Source organism: Acipenser ruthenus, chromosome 19, assembly GCF_902713425.1.
Source record: "Acipenser ruthenus chromosome 19, fAciRut3.2 maternal haplotype, whole genome shotgun sequence".
In the NCBI taxonomy this organism is placed as follows: Eukaryota; Metazoa; Chordata; class Actinopteri; order Acipenseriformes; family Acipenseridae; genus Acipenser; species Acipenser ruthenus.
The window spans coordinates 21079721-21101341 of record NC_081207.1 but is presented as its reverse complement, the minus strand read 5'-3'; the positions used below and the strand labels follow the sequence as shown (position 1 = coordinate 21101341).

Here is a 21621-nt window from a genome sequence, read left to right as displayed (position 1 = left end):
AATGAATGTATTTTTCCTTTAGTAGAGAATGTCAGGAAGAACCAGAGGCAGAGCTTCTCGTCGCTCTCCAGGTCCAAGCAGCTCCAGAAATCGAACTTTAGCTGGGCCAGACAGGGCTAAAGATACCTTCAACACCAAGATGGATATTGATCCAGACATGCTAAGGTACATAAACAATACTTACAGGCATCTTTGTCTTAGTATTTAGTGCCTAGTTAAATTGCTCAACTGAATTTATCCAGTTCAAGTTGCTCAATTAGTTTGTTGAAAAGCCTTTGAAACAAGCGTTAAAATGACACTGCAGTGTTTGTCTAGGTCTTTCCCACATGCAGGAAAATGAGAGGTATGATTGAAACATGTTCAAGCAAATCACTGGCTCTCTCATGATAACTTGGCCCAGTTCAATGAATGGCTCTTGAGACATATATGGTTCATGTAGCTCCTCAATAGGGCTCTTTTGATTTAGAGATGAAGGCTGGACAATCAGTAATTAGGAGAAGCAAGTCAGAATGCAAAGCACAAATGAATAAAATCATGGTGCTTATTGAGGTGCTGGGATTTCAATTTTGTTTGAATCCCCCCAGCACAAAGTGAGGTCCAAAGACATCAAAACAGGCATTTTTGGAAACGTAAGAAACATTCTCACCATGAGCTACACAGCTGTAATTTAAATTCTGTAATATATAAAAGGTGTCATTTAGAAACCTTGCAGACCTGTCAGGTCAAAGCATTGTTGTTAGTGTTATGGCAGATGTTTGTTTGTTTCTTTTTCTTTTATTCAGTTCCTGTACAGCTATGGCCAAAGGTTTTTGCATCACCTAGAATTTTAGGATTAAGACATAATATAAAAATAATAAAACTATATGAACATAATTTAGATATTTTATTTAACATCATGTAATCAAAGAAACAACAAAATGATATCGCAAAAGTCTACTGGAAGCCATAATCGTAATACTGTATTTCATATTAGATGTCGACATGTCCATTTTTTCAATTTTGGTCAGTTTTTCAATATGTTGACGTAACATATTCAGCAGGTTTCATTCGGCTTTATGAAGCAAAATGAGTTAATTCTACAGGGTGATGCAAAACATTTGGCCATAGCTGTAGACTGCTTTTACAACCAAAAATAAATAAATAAAAGTATTGCATTTCATTGTTCAGTAACAGTCTAAATTAAAAGGTTTCATTTGTCTTTAGCGATCACAAAATTCAGGATTCCCTATTGAGCTCTAACAGTAGATTCTCTGACTATCGCGGCATTTTCAACTGGTGCATCATCATGCTGGTAGGTTTTACTTTATCTACTAGCTTCTTGCCTATGCGGTTTACTGGGATCGGTTTGGGTTTTACTGTGTCAGCTAGGGTTCACAATAATGTAGATCTAGGGGTCTAGAAGAACACCCTTTTTCCATCAAAAATTAATCTTCACCTGTTTATTCCCACCATCAGCAAATAGAAAGCCCGTTTTACCCTAAAAGGAGCATACCATAGCTGGAAGGCAGTATTTTATTTGTTATACTGTGTGGTTATATACAGTATATATATATTTTATTGCATATAGATATTTTTTATGTGCAGATCTAAAAACAAATGTATAATAAAAAGTGAAATGAAAATTACGTTCAGTGAAAAGACAACTGCCGAATTGAATTGATATGTCATCTCTACGTTCTTTTATTATTCACAGTGGTGTACAATATTCATATCTTCAACATGAAGTAAACATGTATGTGAGATCTTCGTATACAGTACTTTTAAACAATAAGGGTTTGCTTGCCTACACACTTGTTTTCCGTTTAGGTAAATTTAATTGGAGTCTGTTACTAGCTAGTTTAATATTAGGTTCTAGAGTGTATTAGTATATTTATACTGTATTTCTGATTCTTTTCCAGATGCTTACTAATTTGCACATGTTCCTGGATAACTACATAGAGTAGGTGCACTCTCAGTAGACAGTCATGACAGACTATGTATTTGTTGAGTAAACTGCTAGTGAACACTCAGTAGTACTAAATGAATTAGTAACAAATTCAGTGACAAATTCAGAAATATTTATCGTCGACATGTTTTCCATTGACATTTCTGAAGTTTCTTTTAGTGGTCATGTAACAGTGGATTTCATTCTTTATGACCTCATCTTGACCCTGTCATCCTATAGTGTGACACTAAACAGGATTACATTGCAGCCTCTCATCTCCCAAACACAGTCACTGTATTAGGTGTGGTAGGATGGGGTATACATTATTTATATTATTTGTTCATTAATGGAATGAGATAGTAATACTTGTACCCAGTTGCATAAACCACATTAAGTTAAATATACTGTTCCCCTTAGTTTTCCCCTGACGTGTTTCTAGAGTTTAAGGCTAGTGTAGAAAACAACTTAACAAATGTCAGCTAATATCTTAGATAATGTAAGAGCTGGGACACTATGAGGTATTGCATAATGTTTCGTACACAGCTGTATTCTCTGATTTTCTTAGTTGCATTATTGATGTCGACCAGTAAAAAAAAAAAAGAGAAAACCTTTCAGCATTTTATCTGATATGACATTCCCTTTAGATTATATGTTTCATTTTTTTGCACTAAAACTAACATTTGTAATTGGATGAGAGACCTCACTTGAGTCTGTGGTTTACCAGAGCATACTCATTTTTCACACACTTTATAAATCAGGGGTATGGAACTCAAAAGCTATACAGAGCATTTTGTAAGTTTTCATAGGGCATCCTATTATAGGATGGTGTCATCCTTTGGAAAAGACATTATGATGTGGTCCGGTCAACTGCTGACCACTATAAAAATAAAATCCAGTTGTGGCCAAATAAGATAGCAGGATTGGTGTCCTGCATGTTTCTGGAATTGCAGAAGTGTTTGTCTTCATGTATTTTGTGATTCCCACCTCACAGGTATGGCCTCAGGGTGGATCTTGGTCAGGTGTTTTACCATTTCCTGAAGGACCCCTATAGCTGGCCGGCCACCTACCTGATTCTTGGTAAGCAAACAAAGATGCTGTCTTATCTTTTCTGTCCCCTCCTTCCTTTTAATCAGCCTCTAAACTAGTGTAGAAAGTCTAAAAAAGGACAGTAACTGCTGGTAAGAATGTTCATTTAGGGGTTGCAAAATGTATTCCAGAAAATGATGATAATATACTATACTTAGTTTTCATGGTTGTGATGGTTAGAATTAAGCACAATAGGAGCATGGCATTGTATGGGAAATGTAGTGTACACGTGGATACACATTATGAATTATAATTAACAAGACTGGTGTGTTGTTTGTTTTAGAATCTGGAATGTTTGTATCTGAATTCTCTGTTACAGTTGAGAAAGTAAGGTTTAAAAATGTCCTTTTTTCAACCAGTTTGCTTCAGAAAAGACTCCTAAATACTGCATTTCTAAAGTGATGTGGTTTGAAAAATGACCTCTAGGGGTGTGCAGCTGGTGATCTTGATCCTTGTGTAATTTAGATTTTTTATAGATATTTTCCATTAACTAACTGTTGCAGTGGGATCAGAAATGATATTAACATACTGTACCCCTAATGGTGAAACTTTTTTTAGAAAGCCTCGTAAATAATGAACTAAGCAAAAACAATAATAGGATATAAAAAAAGGGAAGAAATGTAATAGTCTGAAAATGTTGTATAAAGCCCTTTTATGACCAGTGGCTGCTAATACAGAATGGCTCACTATTGAAAAAACTAAATCTGGGTCATTCTTTTTTCTTTTGTGTTTTCTAACAGCTTCCAACGTGTTTGTGGTGGCCGCTCTGTTCTTCGAGAGATGGCAGGAATGGGTAAGACACAGTTATTGAAATGTATTCTGTAAAACATGACTAAAGGATCAGAAATATATTGTAATCTAATCTAAACAATAAAGTAATCTGTTATTCTCTGTACCGTTGCCTTAAACATAAAGACTGTGTTAAGTATTTGAGTGTTCCGAGTAAGAATGAGGGGGAATGTTTTAACACTTTGCTACACAAGAACACTATGGAATCAAGCATGGAGATATTATAAACAAACCTTCTGAGAAATGAAAACTCTCTATAATGAACACGGTACACCTGAAGCTTATGAATGGTTTAAAATCAGTACTACAGTTAGTCAAAAAAGTAAAAAAAAGGTTCAGTTGTATGTTCAGTTGTCCATTTTGTTTGTTTCCCTTTGAATGTATTTCAGGACTATATAACTGAGGCAACAGGAAAAGTTCTAGAGATTGGAAATCTGGCTGCTATGTTGCTTTTTCCTGCAGCAGTAATACTGCACGAGTCAACCTCCTTATCTGTTGGTGAGAGACTGTTTATAAGCATCCATCGTAGGTCACTAAATTGAAAGGATGTTCACAGAAAAATGTATTTAGGTTGGTTTGTTATCCCCCCGCATGACAAATAGAGGACATATCCTCTATTTAGACTCAAGCAAGGCTCTGTAATTAGCATTAATTAAACCCAGATTATTAGCAAACATATTTGACATGATTGGTTCACACGCATAATATTTTAACGGGCCCTGATCTATAGCTTGAAACGTATGTTTTAATCATTAATCATTTCATCTGAATTATTCAGATCATTGAACTTGGAATGAAATCTCTTTTTCAATGTACAAACTTGTTACAGGGTTTGATTCCACATTAATCAGAGTTGTACATTAATTGTCCATTTTTCAAAAGTTTTAACACACTGTTAATTCTGGATTCAAGGTGCATCTCTTTTGACAGTGCTTGGTATTAATCATGTATTATTTGATGTTTGATGAAGTATAGTTTTGCTGCCTTCATTCGGCTTTATCACATCAATGAGTTGTATTTCCCCACAACAGTTGATAATGAGTAATACAGTGAGCATACCATTCCATCTTGTTTTCAAAGGATTAAAGTGCATGTTCTTTCTAAAACACATTTTTTATTATGGCAATGATAATGGGTTGTTATGGTGTATTCCAGGAACATGGGGATCTGAACAGATGTCTTTCTCTCTCTGGTCCTCAGGTGGATCAATGCTGGCTCTCCTAGTTTACACCGTCACTGCACTCAAGATCTATTCCTACCATGAGGTCAACAGCTGGTTTCGTCAGGGGATACAAACCAGTTCAGGTTGGCACTCAAGAATTAGGCATCCCCACCTGCTTTTGAATTTTAGCACAGACAGAGTCACCTACTCATTTTGTACACAGCTGTATTCTATTATTTTTTTTATTGTTGCTATGGTCCTCCAGCCCTAATTCAGAATGTATTCCTATTTTTAACATTAAACACCTCAAAAATTAAAATGAACATGACCTCTGACCTTTGACCTAATATGGCAGGTCATTTAACGTTCATGTATTCCGGGATTCTCTTGATCACGTTTGATTTTGGGAATCTTCCAGTAAAAATGACAGTAATCGCTACATTGACACGGTTGTTTTTTTACCCTCCAGTACAGCAGTTTCAACAGCTCATATCTCAGGCACCAATGTAAATACAGACTTCATATTTTCAATGGTATATAAACATCTTGGCCGTGTGACTTTTTCATTTTCTGATGAATAAGACCAACATTATGAGCTCAATTCTCAAACTATTGTAGGTGTGTGCTTGCAGTGACACCTTAAATGTATCCACAGGACTGTATCACAGGACTACCTGACTCTCAAATCTTCAGCGAGGACATGTTGTCTGAACAAGATATGAGATTGGATTATACAGTTTTCTTTCCTCTCATGCGTTTAAGATTACATTTTCTATAATCAGGCTTAAATTGTATTATCTAATCTCTAACCATCTAGTATCCTATAATAGTATCCTGTGTATGTGGTGAAAATAATTGTACGGTATATCTAGTCATAAAATTATTTCGTTTTGCTGTGATTCTACAGAAGGTCTTTTTTTCCCCAGATTGAGTTTTTGTTATACTGAAGCTGAGATGATAAACAACCCAGGTGATAGGATATTTAACAGGAAAATAAATGTCATGTTAAGAGATAGTTGACAAATAATAACAATTGGGAAAACTATCGCAAACTGCACCTTTGATGGAATTTTATCTGTTTTTTATGATAATTATCTCTGTAGAAATAATCTTCCTTTTTTATATTTAATATTTCCATACAGTTACTGGGGTAAAAAATGAATCCGAGAAGGAATGGGTGACGTATCCAAACAACTTAACAACAGGAGGTAAGGAGACCTCACTTACTGTATGTCTTATGTTAAATTACAAATTGTGCTTTGATGTTCACATTCTCGTACACTATTTTCAGTACTCCTATGAGCTGAAAGTGTACTTCTAATTTCTACTGTACCCAGGTCCTCAGTACTAAGCACTTACATCACACTGCCTTAAATACTTAGATCAACCTGCCTTTTCAACCTAACAACACTGATGTTTTCCTATCTTTTCTTACAGATCTCTATTACTTCTTGCTGGCACCCACTCTGTGCTACCAGCTCAACTTCCCTCGCAATGTAATCATTCGCAAATGGTTTGTGGCCCGTAGGGCCCTGGAAATTGTGAGAATGGTTTATTTTGGGGTCCTTAGAGATGTACAGGGTTTGGAGGGGGGTGGGGGGGCGGACGGTGACAGTTCATGACATGCCAGAAGGGTTTTGCACACATCTACAAAATCCAATTGCAATGAAACTTGTTAAGGAGCTTAAGTCATCAAGTGTATGATAATCTGGGGGTGTATGAAGGATGGCTGTCTATTGGTCTTGTTGTCACAAGTTACATTTAAATTCTTTAAGTAAGTTTTCTTACATGTGTGAACAAATAGTAAAATAATTAGACTGAGCAGTGCTTGGATCGGATTCTAGCCATAATTCATTAATTCAGAGCAGTGACTAAGATTTCTGAAGCGTGCCATCTAAATGCCAGTAGTATAAATGCATTTTTCCTTGGTACCAGATTGATCCTCTACTGTATGCCTACATGTGAATATTACATTTTTAAGGAATATTTTTCAGCACTTTGTTTACAGGTTAGGTATTAATTTATTACAGTGATTTAAAATATATTTGTTATCATTATGTGGGTTGAAAGAATTTGTGAAACAAAATCTTCACTGATTGAGCTGAATAGATAATTTTCCCAAAATGGGTTTGAACTTGTAAATAACATCCTGGTTTATTTAAGGATCTTGCAATTAGGTTACATAAATGTTTTGTAATTAAAACAATAAAAGATGGATAAATGATCATCCACTACCTATGCAACCCATGCTGCTTGCATCTTTCTGTTTGCACTCTCTCTCTCTCTCACTCTCCCTCACATACTGTTGTCTTAAAGGTGCAGTGTGTGTCAAGCGTTTGTCATAGAGGTTGTTTGTTTAAATGTTTTTACATTTACTGCACTGGTCTCCCCCTCATTTAGCGTGGATAATTGAAGTCCTTCAGAGAACTAAAGACACTATTTAGCAGAAATTATTGATAGTGTTAGAATCTGGGGGGAAACAGAAAAGTCAAGCTATCAGTTGTTGGATAAATATTGGCTGTAAGGCGGGCATTCTACTAACCCATTTCAGTGGTAAAAACTTAATATGGAGCTACTTCCCCAGTACATCTCCTGTCCCAAACTTATTTTTGTAAAGGGATGGGGGTCAATTTTAAATATCCCTGCCACTTAATATGCCTGTGGTTCAGCAACAGTCTTGTTTTTGCAGATCTTACTCAGTCAGCTCATGATAGCAATGATTCAGCAGGTGAGTTTGAGTTTGGTACCTGTCCATATTACTTCATAAACAAAGGAGGGGCATTTCTGCTTTGAGTGGCAGGGTGAGTCATACAAGCATAGTTTGAATCCCACTCAAGCCCAGTTATGCAGGGTTAGAGAGAAAGATCAGCTGGGGATAGTTCTTCGCTTAGCGATTCATGGACCCTTACTGGTCAGACACCCAACAAGTCCAGGCGGAGACCTCCCAGGTTTGCCTTGGGTTTGACAGGAAAAGAGGGGCTTGGCTTGGCAACAGGAACAGAGGTTGTCCATTGATCTTCAATCCTCCTAATAGGAAAGGGGGTTGCAGCTGTGAGGCAATGTTTGAATTGGGCATTACAAATGCACAATTCATTACAAAACAGGGAAAAATGAATCTTTCCAGGGGGTAACTAGACAATCTTTAAAAAAGCAATCTGTACAATGTGTGAAATATATATATATATATATATATATATATATATATATATATATATATATATATATATATATATATATATATATATATATATATATAAAATTGGTTACAGTTTGTTGATACTATTTTAATAATTTTTGGTTTGTATTTATTTGATGTCCTAGTTAATTTGCCCACTCATGCTGAAGTCATCGCGCTTATTTACAGTAAGTTTTCTGTTTGCTGCTATTCTTTCACTTACTCTTCATGCTGTGAACTGGTATCATAGTGCCTTTCATGGTGCTGACCATTGTAATGTGTAACATTGTCAGCAGGTAATGTGTATGTTGTGGACAGATATATTTTATAGGGATCTTTTAGTTCACATTGTGGCTTTTAATTGTGTGCTGAATCCAAAGTGTACCCCTGCACTAGGCTGCACTTCTGTAAAGGTGGGCATAGTCACTGTCTGATTTAATTCCCAAACTCCATTAACTCCAATCAGCACACAGTCAGAAAGGTCAGCTACCTGCATGTATAAATGTACTTGACCTTGTTATTAACGATCAATTATTTTTCAGAGTTCTTTACATTATAATGAATGCCAGTCAGCTTGAAACACCCTTGGGGAGGAGTCGCAACTCCAGATAGGAGGGAAATAACATGGGCCATGTTTTGAATGATTCTACTCCTTACTCTTTCTCTTGGTTTATTTAGGAAATGGATATGACTGCAAAAATTAAGCACGTTATGGAGTTAGTGGTGAGTTTATCGCTCTTAGTGTTAAGATATTTTTCATGCACAAGCAAGGAATAGCTTAGCTCATGGAATTGGAAAAGTTTGTGACATAAAAGTATTCAATTGGAGATGTCCAAAGTTAAAAGCATTTCTTCTTTAATTAAGAACATAAGAACATAAGAAAGTTTACAAACGAGAAGAGGCCATTCGGCCCATCTTGCTCGTTTGGTTGTTAGTAGCTTATTGATTCCAGAATCTCATCAAGCAGCTTCTGAAGGATCCCAGGGTGTCAGCTTCAACAACATCACTGGGGAATGAATACCTTAAACCCGAAGTCAAATTATGTTAGACTTCTAATTAGTGTCTGACCAATACATTAATAAATATGCCATTCTTTTGGAAATGGTGATCTACTCTTCATTATACCAGTAATTGTTTTTTTATCTACAAAAAGGAGGAAGGGGGTTTAAAAAATGGCAGTTTCTTTTGCATAAATCCTTTGATAGAAGAACCCCTTTTTTCCAGGCTCCAAATAATTTTATTTGGATCATCTTGTTCTACTGGTTCTGTCACTCTGTCCTCAACTTCATGGGCGAGTTGCTAAAGTTTGGAGACCGGGAGTTCTATGCAGACTGGTGGTAAGTAAGCTGATAGTAGTGACACTAGTGGAGCCCCAATTTCTCCCTAAATTGTATTCATTTGTCATTTAGAGACAATTGGCAAATGGGTAGATGTTGTTCTTTTAATTTAAAAGGGCTATGCATATTTTTCAAGTACCATGCTATATATTAAAATGGTACCTACTCATTACTTGCCCTTAGTTTCCAGAAAGAGGCAGTTTCATCTTTTAATCTACAGAGTTGTATTAGAAAACAGCACTAAACTAAAACTTTAAAAGTAAAACTGCAAAAGTCTTCTTCAGTTTTTTGTGAGGTAGAGAACTGAAATAACTGCATGATAGTGCTGGGAAAATGTAATAAGATTGCAGAAAGTGTTCGCAATCTTTTGTGTTGTGAAAATCGGGTACAAATGTGCCTGTTTGCAAGTTGCAGTAGATGTGTTCACAGGCAGTTTGGTACGGCTGTGTGGCAAAGTGCCCCGCCCCTGTGTGCATTTGTGTGTTCTATGTTGTATGTATGCGTGCGTGTGTTAATGTTGGTGTATAGTCATTGGTACATGGGATATAAACGGGTCTGTGTTTCACGTGTATTTAAATTGTATATTTGTATTTAGGCACGGGATTGCACATCACGCACGTGCATTTAAAATATAATATGCGAGCACGGGGTTGCACAGAATTAATTCACGTGCTGGGATTCAAGTGAATAATTAATTAGTAATTGAATCCCAGCACAACAGTATATATAGAGGCACATTTTCATTCAGTCGGGGTTGGGTGTTCGGAAGAGGAGAACGGGTGAGAGAGAGAGGAGTAATTAAGATCGTAAAAGTAAAGAGAAGTGTTTTGTTTGTACTCACCGTGTTTGTTTGTCTCTCCGTGCACCGTTTGTTTAGTGTTAATCCGTTTTGTCTGTCTGTTTATTTTGGCTATAGTGCCGTGTCCTGTTTTTGTGCTGTTTGAAACCTTTTATTTTGTTAATAAACGCTGAGTGCAGCCATTGCACTCAGCTCATCACAACCACTGTCTCTGTATTCCTTCCTGCTTCTGGTCTGACGCCACCCACTCTGGCCGTCTTTGTGACACGTGGTGTCTTCGTGGGATAGCCGCGCCTCCAAGCGTCAGACCAGGAGGGGTCTGGATTAAAAAAAAAAAAAAAAAAAAAATATATATATATATATAAAGGATTACAAATATTGTTTTTGGGGGAAAAAAAAAAGAAGAAAAAAAGTCAATGGCAGAAGACGCCATCAAACTGCGGGGCTGGTTCCTGGAGAATGCTGGGCTGGAGGCCCAGTCTCTGCCCATAGTCGTCCGGGCCCTGTGGATGATGGACAGTGAGAGATGGGAGGCCTATCAGGAGGAACACACCCCAAACACCTTGGAGGAAGGTGTGGAGTTTGTCCTCAGCTACCTGGAGGCAACCATAAATGGAACAGCAGCCCAGGTAGCAGGACCACCAGCAGAGGAGTACCTGCTGTCCCCATCTCCACCAGCAGAGGGTGAGTACCTGCTGTCCCCATCTCCACCAGCAGAGGGTGAGTACCTGCTGTCCCCATCTCCACCAGCAGAGGGTGAATGCCTGCTGGTTTTGCCTTCACAGCCCAAGCGGGAGGCAGAGACGGATAAAGAGGTGAAGGACAGGGAGGAGGAGTGCCGCCTAAGGGCCAGGCATCCACGGCGATGTAACAAGCCATCGCCGGGGTGCCTCCTCTGCGACCAGGATCACCTGTTCGCCCACTGTCCCTTCCGCAGCTATGGGGAGGAGCCTGAGCGTCCACAGCCCAAGCGGGAGGAGCCTGAGCGTCCACAGCCCAAATGGGAGGAGCCTGAACGTCCTACGCCTGAGTGGAAGGAGCCCGAACATCCTACGCCTGAGTGGGAGGAGCCCGAACGTCCTACGCCTGAGTGGGAGGAGCCCGAACGTCCTACGCCTGAGTGGGGGGAGCCCGAACGTCCACAGCCCAAGAGGGGGGAGTCGGTGCGTCCACAGCCCAAAAGGGAGGAGTCGGTGCGTCCACAGCCCAAAAGGGAGGAGTCGGTGCGTCCACAGCCCAAAAGGGAGGAGTCGGTGCGTCCACAACCCAAAAGGGAGGAGTCGGTGCGTCCACAGCCCAAAGGGAGGCAAGTCGGGGCTTCCACAGCCCTGGGACCCAAGCCACCAGCAGAGGGAAAATGCCTGCTGGTTCAGCCCCAAGAGCCGGAAGGGGAGGGGTTACAGGCTCAACCCCCTGAAAATTTTTGGGGGGGAGAAGGGCAGGATGCTGGTGTCCCCCAGCAGCCTCTCGCTATGCTGCTGAAGGCAGCACGGCGCGCACATGCCCAGCCGCCACAGCAGAGGGAGCCAGCACCGCCAGGAGCAGAGGAGCTGGAGCTGCCTCTGCCTCCACCACCACCAGGAGCAGAGGAGCTGGAGCTGCCTCTGCCTCCACCACCACCAGGAGCAGAGGAGCTGGAGCTGCCTCTGCCTCCACCACCGCCAGGAGCAGAGGAGCTGGAGCTGCCTCTTCCTCCACCACCGCCCGGAGCAGAGGAGCTGGAGCTGCCTCTGCTTCCGCCACCGCCCGGAGCAGAGGAGCTGGAGCTGCCTCTGCCTCCACCACCGCCAGGAGCAGAGGAGCTGGAGCTGCCTCTGCCTCCGCCACCGCCCGGAGCAGAGGAGCAGGAGCTGCCTCTGCTGCCCGTACCTCGGCCACGAAGAAGGGGGAGGAGGTCTGGAGACCACTTTCCCCAGCAGCAGTTTCGCTGCAGGAGTTCTTGTGGCCGGAGCCCCACAGGAGGGAGCTGCCGGCTACGAAGAAGGGGGAGGTCGGGGGACCACCCGCCCCCGCAGCTTTTTCGCTGCAGGACGGGACCAGCATGCTGTCAGCCGTGCCACTACCGGCAGGGGAGCTGACAGCATTGCCAGCCATGGGCCTACTGAAGCCTCCCTTCCCAGCCCGAGACTTTGTCCTGGACTGCTGGATTTTTAAGGGGGGAGGTGGCCGTTGAGGCCATGTGTGCTGCGCACAAGGGGGGGTATATGTGGCAAAGTGCCCCGCCCCTGTGTGCATTTGTGTGTTCTATGTTGTATGTATGCGTGCGTGTGTTAATGTTGGTGTATAGTCATTGGTACACGGGATATAAACGGGTCTGTGTTTCACGTGTATTTAAATTGTATATTTGTATTTAGGCACGGGATTGCACATCACGCACGTGCATTTAAAATATAATATGCGAGCACGGGGTTGCACAGAATTAATTCACGTGCTGGGATTCAAGTGAATAATTAATTAGTAATTGAATCCCAGCACAACAGTATATATAGAGGCACATTTTCATTCAGTCGGGGTTGGGTGTTCGGAAGAGGAGAACGGGTGAGAGAGAGAGGAGTAATTAAGATCGTAAAAGTAAAGAGAAGTGTTTTGTTTGTACTCACCGTGTTTGTTTGTCTCTCCGTGCACCGTTTGTTTAGTGTTAATCCGTTTTGTCTGTCTGTTTATTTTGGCTATAGTGCCGTGTCCTGTTTTTGTGCTGTTTGAAACCTTTTATTTTGTTAATAAACGCTGAGTGCAGCCATTGCACTCAGCTCATCACAACCACTGTCTCTGTATTCCTTCCTGCTTCTGGTCTGACGCCACCCACTCTGGCCGTCTTTGTGACAGGCTGTCAAACTGGTCATTAAGAATCGTTTGGTTTGGACAAAATCTACCTGCTGTACAGTGGTCATGACCAAACTATTCTGCCATGCTCTGTGTTTGAATAACCCCTATTGCCCTTCTTATTGTTCTGTGCTGTTAATCTCTTTAATATTTTAATCTTGACATTTGATATACACTGTTGAGATGCACTACAATTAAGCTGAAGTACATTACAGTGTAGCCTTTGTAGTGACTAACAGTAATGTATCTTGAATGCAGGAACTCTGATAACCTTAACAGGTTCTGGACTACCTTGAATCTCCCATTCCACAAGTGGAGTTTGAGGTAGGTGCTGTGAAGGGAGTGTCTGTCATGCAGTTTATTAATGAAACAAGCAAGGTAACCTAAATACTTAAGCAGATATATAAAAAAAAAGTCCCAATAGATAGCTCAAGGAACTGTTGATTAAGATAATTAGCACTGCTAGATGTTAGCCAAGTTGATTTTGCTAACCGTGCATTTCTTTTTTTCATAACACCCAATTATTAAAAGTCATAGGTTTTTTTCATACTGGTTCTTGGTATTGCAATATCCAGCTACCCAATATGTAAGAAGATGCAGTCTGACTGGCTTCTTGCTGTTTTCTGCAGGCATGTCTACAGGCCCCTTCTCCTGCAAGGGTTTCCTCAGTGGCAAGCTCAGGTCATTGTCTACATGATGTCTGCAGCTCTATGTGAGGTATGTCTATTCGAGGGTTATAAATTTGTGGGTTTCTGTATTTTTAATATTACTGACCCCAGTTTGTTCTGGGGCAAGGATCTAGACCTTCTTGAAGTGAACTTGTGTTCAAGACAAGGGGTCTCACAGTGACTGAAGGATAGACACTAAATAGCTGGGCAACTCAAACAACATCACTCCAGTATCTTATCAAGCAGTCAATAGGGTAGAGGTACAGTACATTTTCTGAAACGTTCAACAACAGTGCTGGTCTGGAAAAAGAGCATTAACAAATACTGTCACAGTTGATCTGCAAAGGATTTGTTGTAACACAGTGGAACTATGGAAGTATTCAAGTACAACCATTGGCTGTAATACAGTAAAACCAAAAAGCTTGCTTGTATTCTATATCGAATCAAGGCTGCTTCTGATTCACCTACAAGCGAATACGTGTTCAGTTTTATTCACAACAGCTGTGTAAAAACTACCAGCAGAACAAATCAAGTGCACAGTCGTATATTATCTGGTACCAACCAATTAAAAATACAGCAATCTAGGTGTATGAATTTCCAATTAGAATGTTGAGGAGCAACCCTAACCCTATAGTATTCTCTGTCAGAATGTGTGCATTATAGTAGAAAAGAACTAGCTCTTGATGCTGGTCTAAACTGGTCTTGTCTCCTCAGTATGTCATTGCCATTCCACTGGAGATGTTCCGTTTCTGGATCTTTGCGACAGTTGTTCTACAGGTAAGGTAGTCTTTTCTATTACCTCATGAGTTACCAAAATAATAATCATTATTATTATTATTATTATATCCAAAGCCAGTTTATAAGATTACATGTGTAAATGAGTTAATTTCATCCTTTAAATTAAATAATGCTGCATTAACATAATTAAGAAATCCAGTCTCTAAAATAACATGACAGCATGACAATGATTTGTTCTTGCATGTAAACACTCTCTATTTATGCAGTCTCTATTTAGTCTAACGTAGTCTTTATTTGTATGTATTTTCCAGGCCAAAATGACTTTGTTGCTGGGCCGTTTCTTCAGTGGTAACTATGGGAACTGCTTGGTGTGGCTGTGCGTTCTCATGGGCCCCCCAATAGCAGTGCTGACCTATTTGCACGATTACTACATGCTAAATAGAGAAAGCAATGCCTGGAGTTTATATTAACGGCCCGTTAACATATAAAGAGCAAAGCAACATTTCCAGGGTATTAAACACAACCCTCTAGCAGAAACCTGGCTGCTTGTGTGTAGTGCATTCAGCTGTGCTGGCTAGACATTAGTTAAGATGATTCGTTGATTATGTGTAATGATCTGTCCTCTTTATACATATGTTAACTCTTTCTCATCCATTTCTCTACATCTATTCCTTATATATGTTTATCTGTCAATGTTACTTTTATTGATGTTGTCTTGCCTGTGGATCTATCAATTTGTATGCCTAATCTGTCTCTTGGTATCTAGATCTATACACTCAATTACTGAATATACAGTGATGCCCAAAAATATTAACCCCCTGTGGTTTCAGATAATCAAACAATTAATCACTTTGCTGGCTGTGCTGCTAATCAAATAGCTGAATAATGACCACATTTTCAACTACAAAGCAAGTTAAGAATAGCAAGCCCTAATCCAAATGTTGTCCAAATCTAAACATGCTTAGACTAATCTCTCTGGACTGGAGAAGTCTTTCCATAAGTACTAACACCCATTTCCTGTATGTACAGTACAGTATTTTTGCATATGTCTAGAGGATGGCTATCTTTTACCACCAGTCAATACCAACCTCCATCCATATTGGGTTCAGAACAGGAGATGGAACATTGATGTTTCCATCCAAGTATCAAAATATTGAAATAAAATAATACAGGTTTATTATATTTATTTTATTATAAATTCAGTGTGAATATTTTAGGACAAAATTACTTTCTACAAAATTATCTGCTACAAAATCAGTGTTTACAAACCGATCACAGTCAGTATGGTCAGTAACTGGACCCATCACTAGTTTGTGAAACCTAGTAAGACAGTACTGAAGTCATGACTTTAATCAGTATATTATTCCAGATTTGAAAAGGGCGGCAAGATGCTGCATTAATATCTCCAGCTCCAACCTTTTGTTGGTTGACGTAAGAGACAACTTACTAGTATGCATTTTGTGGCTCTACAGGTTCATTCTTTTTGCAGTCCCGCAACTATTTAAAATAATGCTTTTTCAGTTACTTCATACAGAATTAATATTCAGGGAGTACTGTAGTTATTCCACATTTGAGAATTGGAGGAATCACAAACATGTCCTCAAAGGATTCCAAAATGAGATCTGGTAAACAAACAATATTCACTCTGTAACACTTAACTCCAAAAAACGTATTCAACACTAGAACTATCAACACTTGTTGTATAAACCATCATATTTCATTATTAAAAGATTGCCATTTATTATACATAACAGTCTTTTCAAATGTTTCCTTTAGAAGAACTCTCAAATGAATTACATATTTCAAAAATAGCCAATGTGTTCAAAAGTAAGATGTATACAGGTACAATAAATACATAGCGTAATTGTTTAACAATCTGGAAAAATCCTAGCTATATTAAGCTGAGTTTTTTTTAAGTGAATCAGGGAATGTTTGTTAAAAGTATATGAGCCATTTTTTGCATAACGCAATTTTCAGCATTATGTCCAATGCGACTATATTCAAACTGAATATAAAAATTAGCTATTAACAAGTATATTAAGCTTTTATTTGGTCTGTCAAGAAAGTTAAGAAAAAATCAATCAATCAATCAAACTGGTATCCTATAAACTGTGAAAGAAGCTGTGTACATTTTATCATACCCATTGTTTACATGCAATGCATTCATAACCAGAAATTCTTCAGTATTTGCTTTTTGAATGTTTATTTCTGTGAAAACTTGCGAGTCATATAACTTGTAAAAGGATTACTTTGAAAATCAGTATGCCCCTTCATACTGGTGGGGAGATCTATGAACATACACATTTGCAAACCCTGTATATTATTGGATAGGCATTTGATCACATTATTGGTATACCTATAGCAGAATATTTCCCACTATATAACTGTGTGTGTGTGTGTGTGTGTGCATGTGTGTATATATATATATATATATATATATATATATATATTTTTTTTTTTTACTAATTAAGGTAAGATAAATGGCCTATCAAGTGTGTCCTAGTATTCAAGGAGTGTGGGGAACACAATGAGCTTCCAGTTCTCAGTCCCACTGGCTTGGAAGGCACCTTTCTCAGTTATAGGGAGCACAGTCGGTGTCCTACCCACTGCATTTTAAACACATCATCAAAACTAAACAGCAAAAATAATACATTCTCCAGTGTTATACAGACTTCCAACAAATGAAAAATAATTTCCAATTTTTTTAATGTATTTTTTTTATTTTTTTAACATATATATTAAATAAAGTTAATGTTAACAGATAAACACAATAGTCCTCATTTTTTATTCCTGGTTTTTCGTTCTTCATTCTTAAGGCCTTTGCTGGTCAAGAGATACATGCTGATATTTATTGCTGGGGATGAAAGGACATTTAATTAGAAAATACGAGCAGCTGAGCTACAACTACAGTCTCACACAATAACAAAATATATATATAATAAGAAAATCTGGGACTCCCCTCCGCTCCTCTCCAGCCAGATTCTAACCTGTACCACCAGAGGCACGAGAGGCTTGTGAATATTACCTTAACTAAGTTGATCAGCAGAACATGCTAATCAAAAGTGTCAGCTTTAGAGATGTACCCCATAATAAACACTTAGCACATCTTAATGTGCTCCAGCACAAAAAACACTTCTCGGTTGTAACACGGGAAAGTTCATTACCTTCACCTTGTTCTGCACTGGGAGGTAGAGTTTGAACTCTGCAGGGAGCTCATCCTCAGAGTACAGTCTGTCTGAGAAATAAACCCTTCTGATCCGACAGTTTGCATGAATCTAAAAATCAATGAAGTATGAAACAAATTACACAAATAGTCAGGAAAGCTTGATGCTTATCACTGAAGAGTCAGTATAAATTTGTTTTTTGGCTGAGGACCAGTTGTAGAACTTAGGGACTGGGAGGCAATGTGAGCTAGTTGATCAAACTAAGTGACGGGCACTTTAGCCTAGTGGTTAGAGCTGAGGGACTGGAGCCTAGAGGTTACAGCTAAGGGGCTAGAGGCAGTCATGCCTAGGCTAGAGCTGAGAGACAGAATGGAACACCAGCATACCTGTACACGTAGTGTCTCGATGTAGTTGGTTCCGTATGCACGCCTGGTGAAGTCAGACAGGTTGAACTGGATCTGGTTCCAGCCATCATCAAGCCTCATGGGCATGGTGCAGATAAAGGGCTTGACCCGCGTGGTGCTCTGGTAGTTACTGGCACGGAAGCGCCGCCGCACGTTCTTGTCATCCAGGACCTGCAGCACACAGAATGAAGGCACTGTAATTCACTTTAAGATAAGGCTGGAGTATTCTGCTGTGCTGTGTGTGTTGCTAACCCAGTTGCTATGTACATCACAGAACACAACACCACTGACGGAAGATTCTAAGTTATGCTTGGTTTGAAAGGCCCAGTTTGTGTTTCATAGAAGTCATAATTCTATCATTTAAAGAATACATCCCCACTTTGAATTTAATAACACCTGTTATTCTCCAGGCACTTCTAAATTTAGTTATTTGAGGTAATAACTGATAGAATATTCAACATATGTAATAATTGATTCATGCAGCACTACTTCATACATAACTGACATGAAACATAAGACTTGGAACCTGTTAGGCTTGATAAACTTGGATGGTCAACATTAACAATTTCAAAACTTCAACTTCCTATTTTATTTACAATTCTGGGGACCAAATGGGCTTGAGTGAAGCACGTAGACACAGGTGTTTTTTATTTTTCTATTCCAAACAAAGATATTTCAGATTTTTGGTTCCACACATAGTATAGTAGGGCTCATCGGAACAAGCTATTAATGTATGTATTTCAGTAGGCCTATAAATGGTAAACAAGCTTTTATAGCAATTACGTTTTACAAGGTTTCCAAAATACTCTATTTGAACACGCTGTAAAAAAGTTTGAGAGTTATGACTTTTGATTAAAGTTTGTAAAATGATGCGAAATACTTCTCCTGTGATGTGAGCACATCTATGGAGAATGTACAAAGTGGTCTGTCTCCAGGGGATCAACCCATTTCCAAAGACTTTTTAAAGATTTTACACTCATTCTTACATTAGAAACTTTACATTAGAAAATTGCTTTAAAATAAAAATAGACCAAATCACCAAAGTAGGTCTCTGTGATACTTTGTTACACTCATTAATGTCCATAACAGGTTTCATGACAAATAAGCTGTTCTCAAGATCTAAATATGGAAGTGTGACAAACTACACCTCCAGTATACATACCCCCATTGCTACCTTTGTTCAGAGGTCCTGCACTATGAGTACAAGTACATTCTGAGTGAGGGAGGTCACTTACCTGCACCTCGAAGGTGAAGTACTTCTTTAAGTTCTTTATGATCATCACCAGGAATGGAAGTTTTATGCCTAGGGTTTTCTTTGGATCTGCAGGGCAGGTGATGTATGTAGTACTGGTGAGAGAAAGAGAAGCTCACGTCTCACTTAAATAACTAAGAATCTTGTCATCAAAACACATGGCAAACAGCCTGGCCATACCTTACGTTGGTACCCTCGATCTCCAGCACAAGGGACTGGATGTCGTTGTCTGTGATTCTTTTGATGTGGCCATTTCGGACCTGGCAACAGACAAACAAATGTGTACCAAAATGATCAATAAGAAAAAAGAAAAAAATTAAAGTATATTTCAGGTACTTAAAAAGGTAGAATAATTGATTACAAATCAATTACCAGGTCGTTTCGGACTACAAGTCCTTCATCGGCTGAATACAAAAAACAGTGCTTCTCAAAAAGCCACGTTTTTTGTATGTATATGGAAAAACGATGTATACTATAGTTGTAGAAACAAAGCACTGAAATACACGTCTTGGTTCATTACAGTGTTAAAAAATAAACACGAAAAACACCAAATAGCAGAACAACAACGTACTATCAATATCCTTAAAAACAGTAAACAAACTTGGTATACAGGACTTACATTTAATACAGAAGCATAATTTTAAAAGAAGCAGTTGTCCAATGTTTTTTTTTTTTTTTTTTTTTTTTTTTTTTTTACGATTCGCCACCTCCAGCTGTAAATCACTCTCAATTTTGCGTGCAGCTTCGTAGCCAATTTAAAAATGCGGGACACAACAGATTTTGAGATGCCAGACTTTTCTGCTGCCAGTCGGGTTCACGTAGTGCCTCCAGAATCCGAACTTTATCTGCTATAGAAAGGTCTACATGCTTTGAAGCCATGATGACAGACGACAATCAGATATATATATAAAGTAGCACACGTTACAGATAAAAACACAAAATGCCTTTCTTTAGCAATATCATTAAAAACAGTAGACTACTCTGGACAACTCCCACAACTGTTGGAAAGGTGTGTATTACTAATACATTTTAAAATGGGCTTTAAAACAACAGCAAAGTATTTTTTAGTTTTAAAACACAGTGTCATTGAGTGGGGTTTGTGATAACCTGCATTCAGTGAATTAAAGTACATTGTTCAATATCTATCCTTTGGATTTTTATGTTAATACCCCCTATATCTCAGGAACCATTGAAGATGATTTTTCGTTTAAAGGTCGATGTTTATCTTAGATCTACAAATATACAATATATGGTACACTTCAACAAAGCGAGGTACAGAAACCGTAATTTAAACTATTGTCTTGGTTTCACTAAATTGATTCCACAACAATAGAAATAGATGACAAGTGAGCACTTTCAGGAGTGGTTGCTGGACAGAGACACACTTTGCAGCATCTTGTGGGTGATGGCAGTCATTCCACAGGCACCACATAGAATGACAGATCAAAGTTAGCACTACAAACAGAACAGTCATAAGACAGCCAACAATTACAGACAGAGCCACAATCTTACCTTCTTGTCCCAAATCTGAAGGGGTTTGCTGCCGATGCTGTACAGAATAGAAAGAAAGCCGCTTTGAAACGTGTTTTTAAACATGGTCTGGCCAAGACGTCGCAGACAACACTATGTTGCATAAAATTCCTATTTCCTCAGTTTCTTGTCTTTTGGAAACACTGAGCTGTTTCAGAACCTAAACCCACTAGGAAAAAACGCAATTTGTACCAGATCTCCAGAGAAAATGTTCCAGGTATTTCTGCTTGTAGTTAAAAATAGCAAAAACAATCTTCTTAATTATCTACAAGTTCATTTCCTTTTAATTTAGAAAATGATGTGATCTTAACCGCCTTAAGTCCCTCTACAGACCAGTGATGCTTGTCTTTGAGTGTGTCTTCGCTACAGAAACATAAAACTCAACCCAGATTCACAGGTGATTGGCGCATCACAAGGTTTCAAAATTCCTCCGCCAGACACTTTTCAAAAGCAAGTAGCTACACAGAACTGCCAGCTTGCAAGTTTAATAATCATGTTTTTAAAGGTAAACAAAATACTGATAATTGAGTTCTACAATACCTACCTGGTTTATTAAATATACAAGTGTTACTATGGAACTATTTTCGGAATACTTTCACGGCGGATGGCTCTATGCCGAATATGTGGTAGACGCATGAACATTGCTTTGTTGACAACGTGATGAGCAGTCATGGCAACCGGGAGACGCGAAGACTATGGCTCCCCAGCCACGTGACTATACTAACACAACACGTTTAGTTGAAAGCATCTGCACAACTACAACACAGACT

At 39.0% G+C, this 21621-nt stretch overlaps 3 protein-coding genes across 4 annotated transcripts; 2 read left to right on the top strand and 1 right to left on the bottom strand.

Moving 5' to 3' along the window:
* The first annotated feature begins 28 nt into the window (after positions 1–28).
* Positions 29–9477, top strand: LOC131698721 (diacylglycerol O-acyltransferase 1-like). Its single transcript, XM_058992197.1, has 10 exons — positions 29–165; positions 1204–1291; positions 1899–1939; positions 2916–3001; positions 3751–3803; positions 4189–4297; positions 5000–5104; positions 6104–6169; positions 6399–6502; positions 9361–9477. The coding sequence occupies exons 1-10, from the start codon at positions 29–31 to the stop codon at positions 9475–9477; spliced, it is 906 nt and encodes a 301-aa protein (XP_058848180.1).
* A 3859-nt stretch (positions 9478–13336) lies between these two features.
* LOC131698767 (diacylglycerol O-acyltransferase 1-like) lies at positions 13337–15012 on the top strand. The gene is made up of 4 exons (XM_058992596.1): positions 13337–13419; positions 13725–13812; positions 14478–14540; positions 14813–15012. The coding sequence occupies exons 1-4, from the start codon at positions 13337–13339 to the stop codon at positions 14969–14971; spliced, it is 393 nt and encodes a 130-aa protein (XP_058848579.1). The 3' UTR covers positions 14972–15012.
* A 664-nt stretch (positions 15013–15676) lies between these two features.
* LOC117424838 (cilia- and flagella-associated protein 20-like) lies at positions 15677–21249 on the bottom strand. 2 transcript variants are annotated; one of them, XM_034041549.3, is made up of 6 exons: positions 20834–21249; positions 19502–19581; positions 19305–19416; positions 18052–18240; positions 17672–17776; positions 15677–17355 (listed from the first exon to the last, which is right to left on the bottom strand). In XM_034041549.3, the coding sequence occupies exons 1-6, from the start codon at positions 20915–20917 to the stop codon at positions 17350–17352; spliced, it is 576 nt and encodes a 191-aa protein (XP_033897440.1). In that variant the 5' UTR covers positions 20918–21249; the 3' UTR covers positions 15677–17349. The 2 variants fall into 2 exon arrangements, with proteins under 2 accessions (XP_033897440.1, XP_033897439.1); XM_034041548.3 differs by having other exon boundaries at positions 17666–17776; positions 20834–21247.
* Positions 21250–21621: the final 372 nt, after the last annotated feature.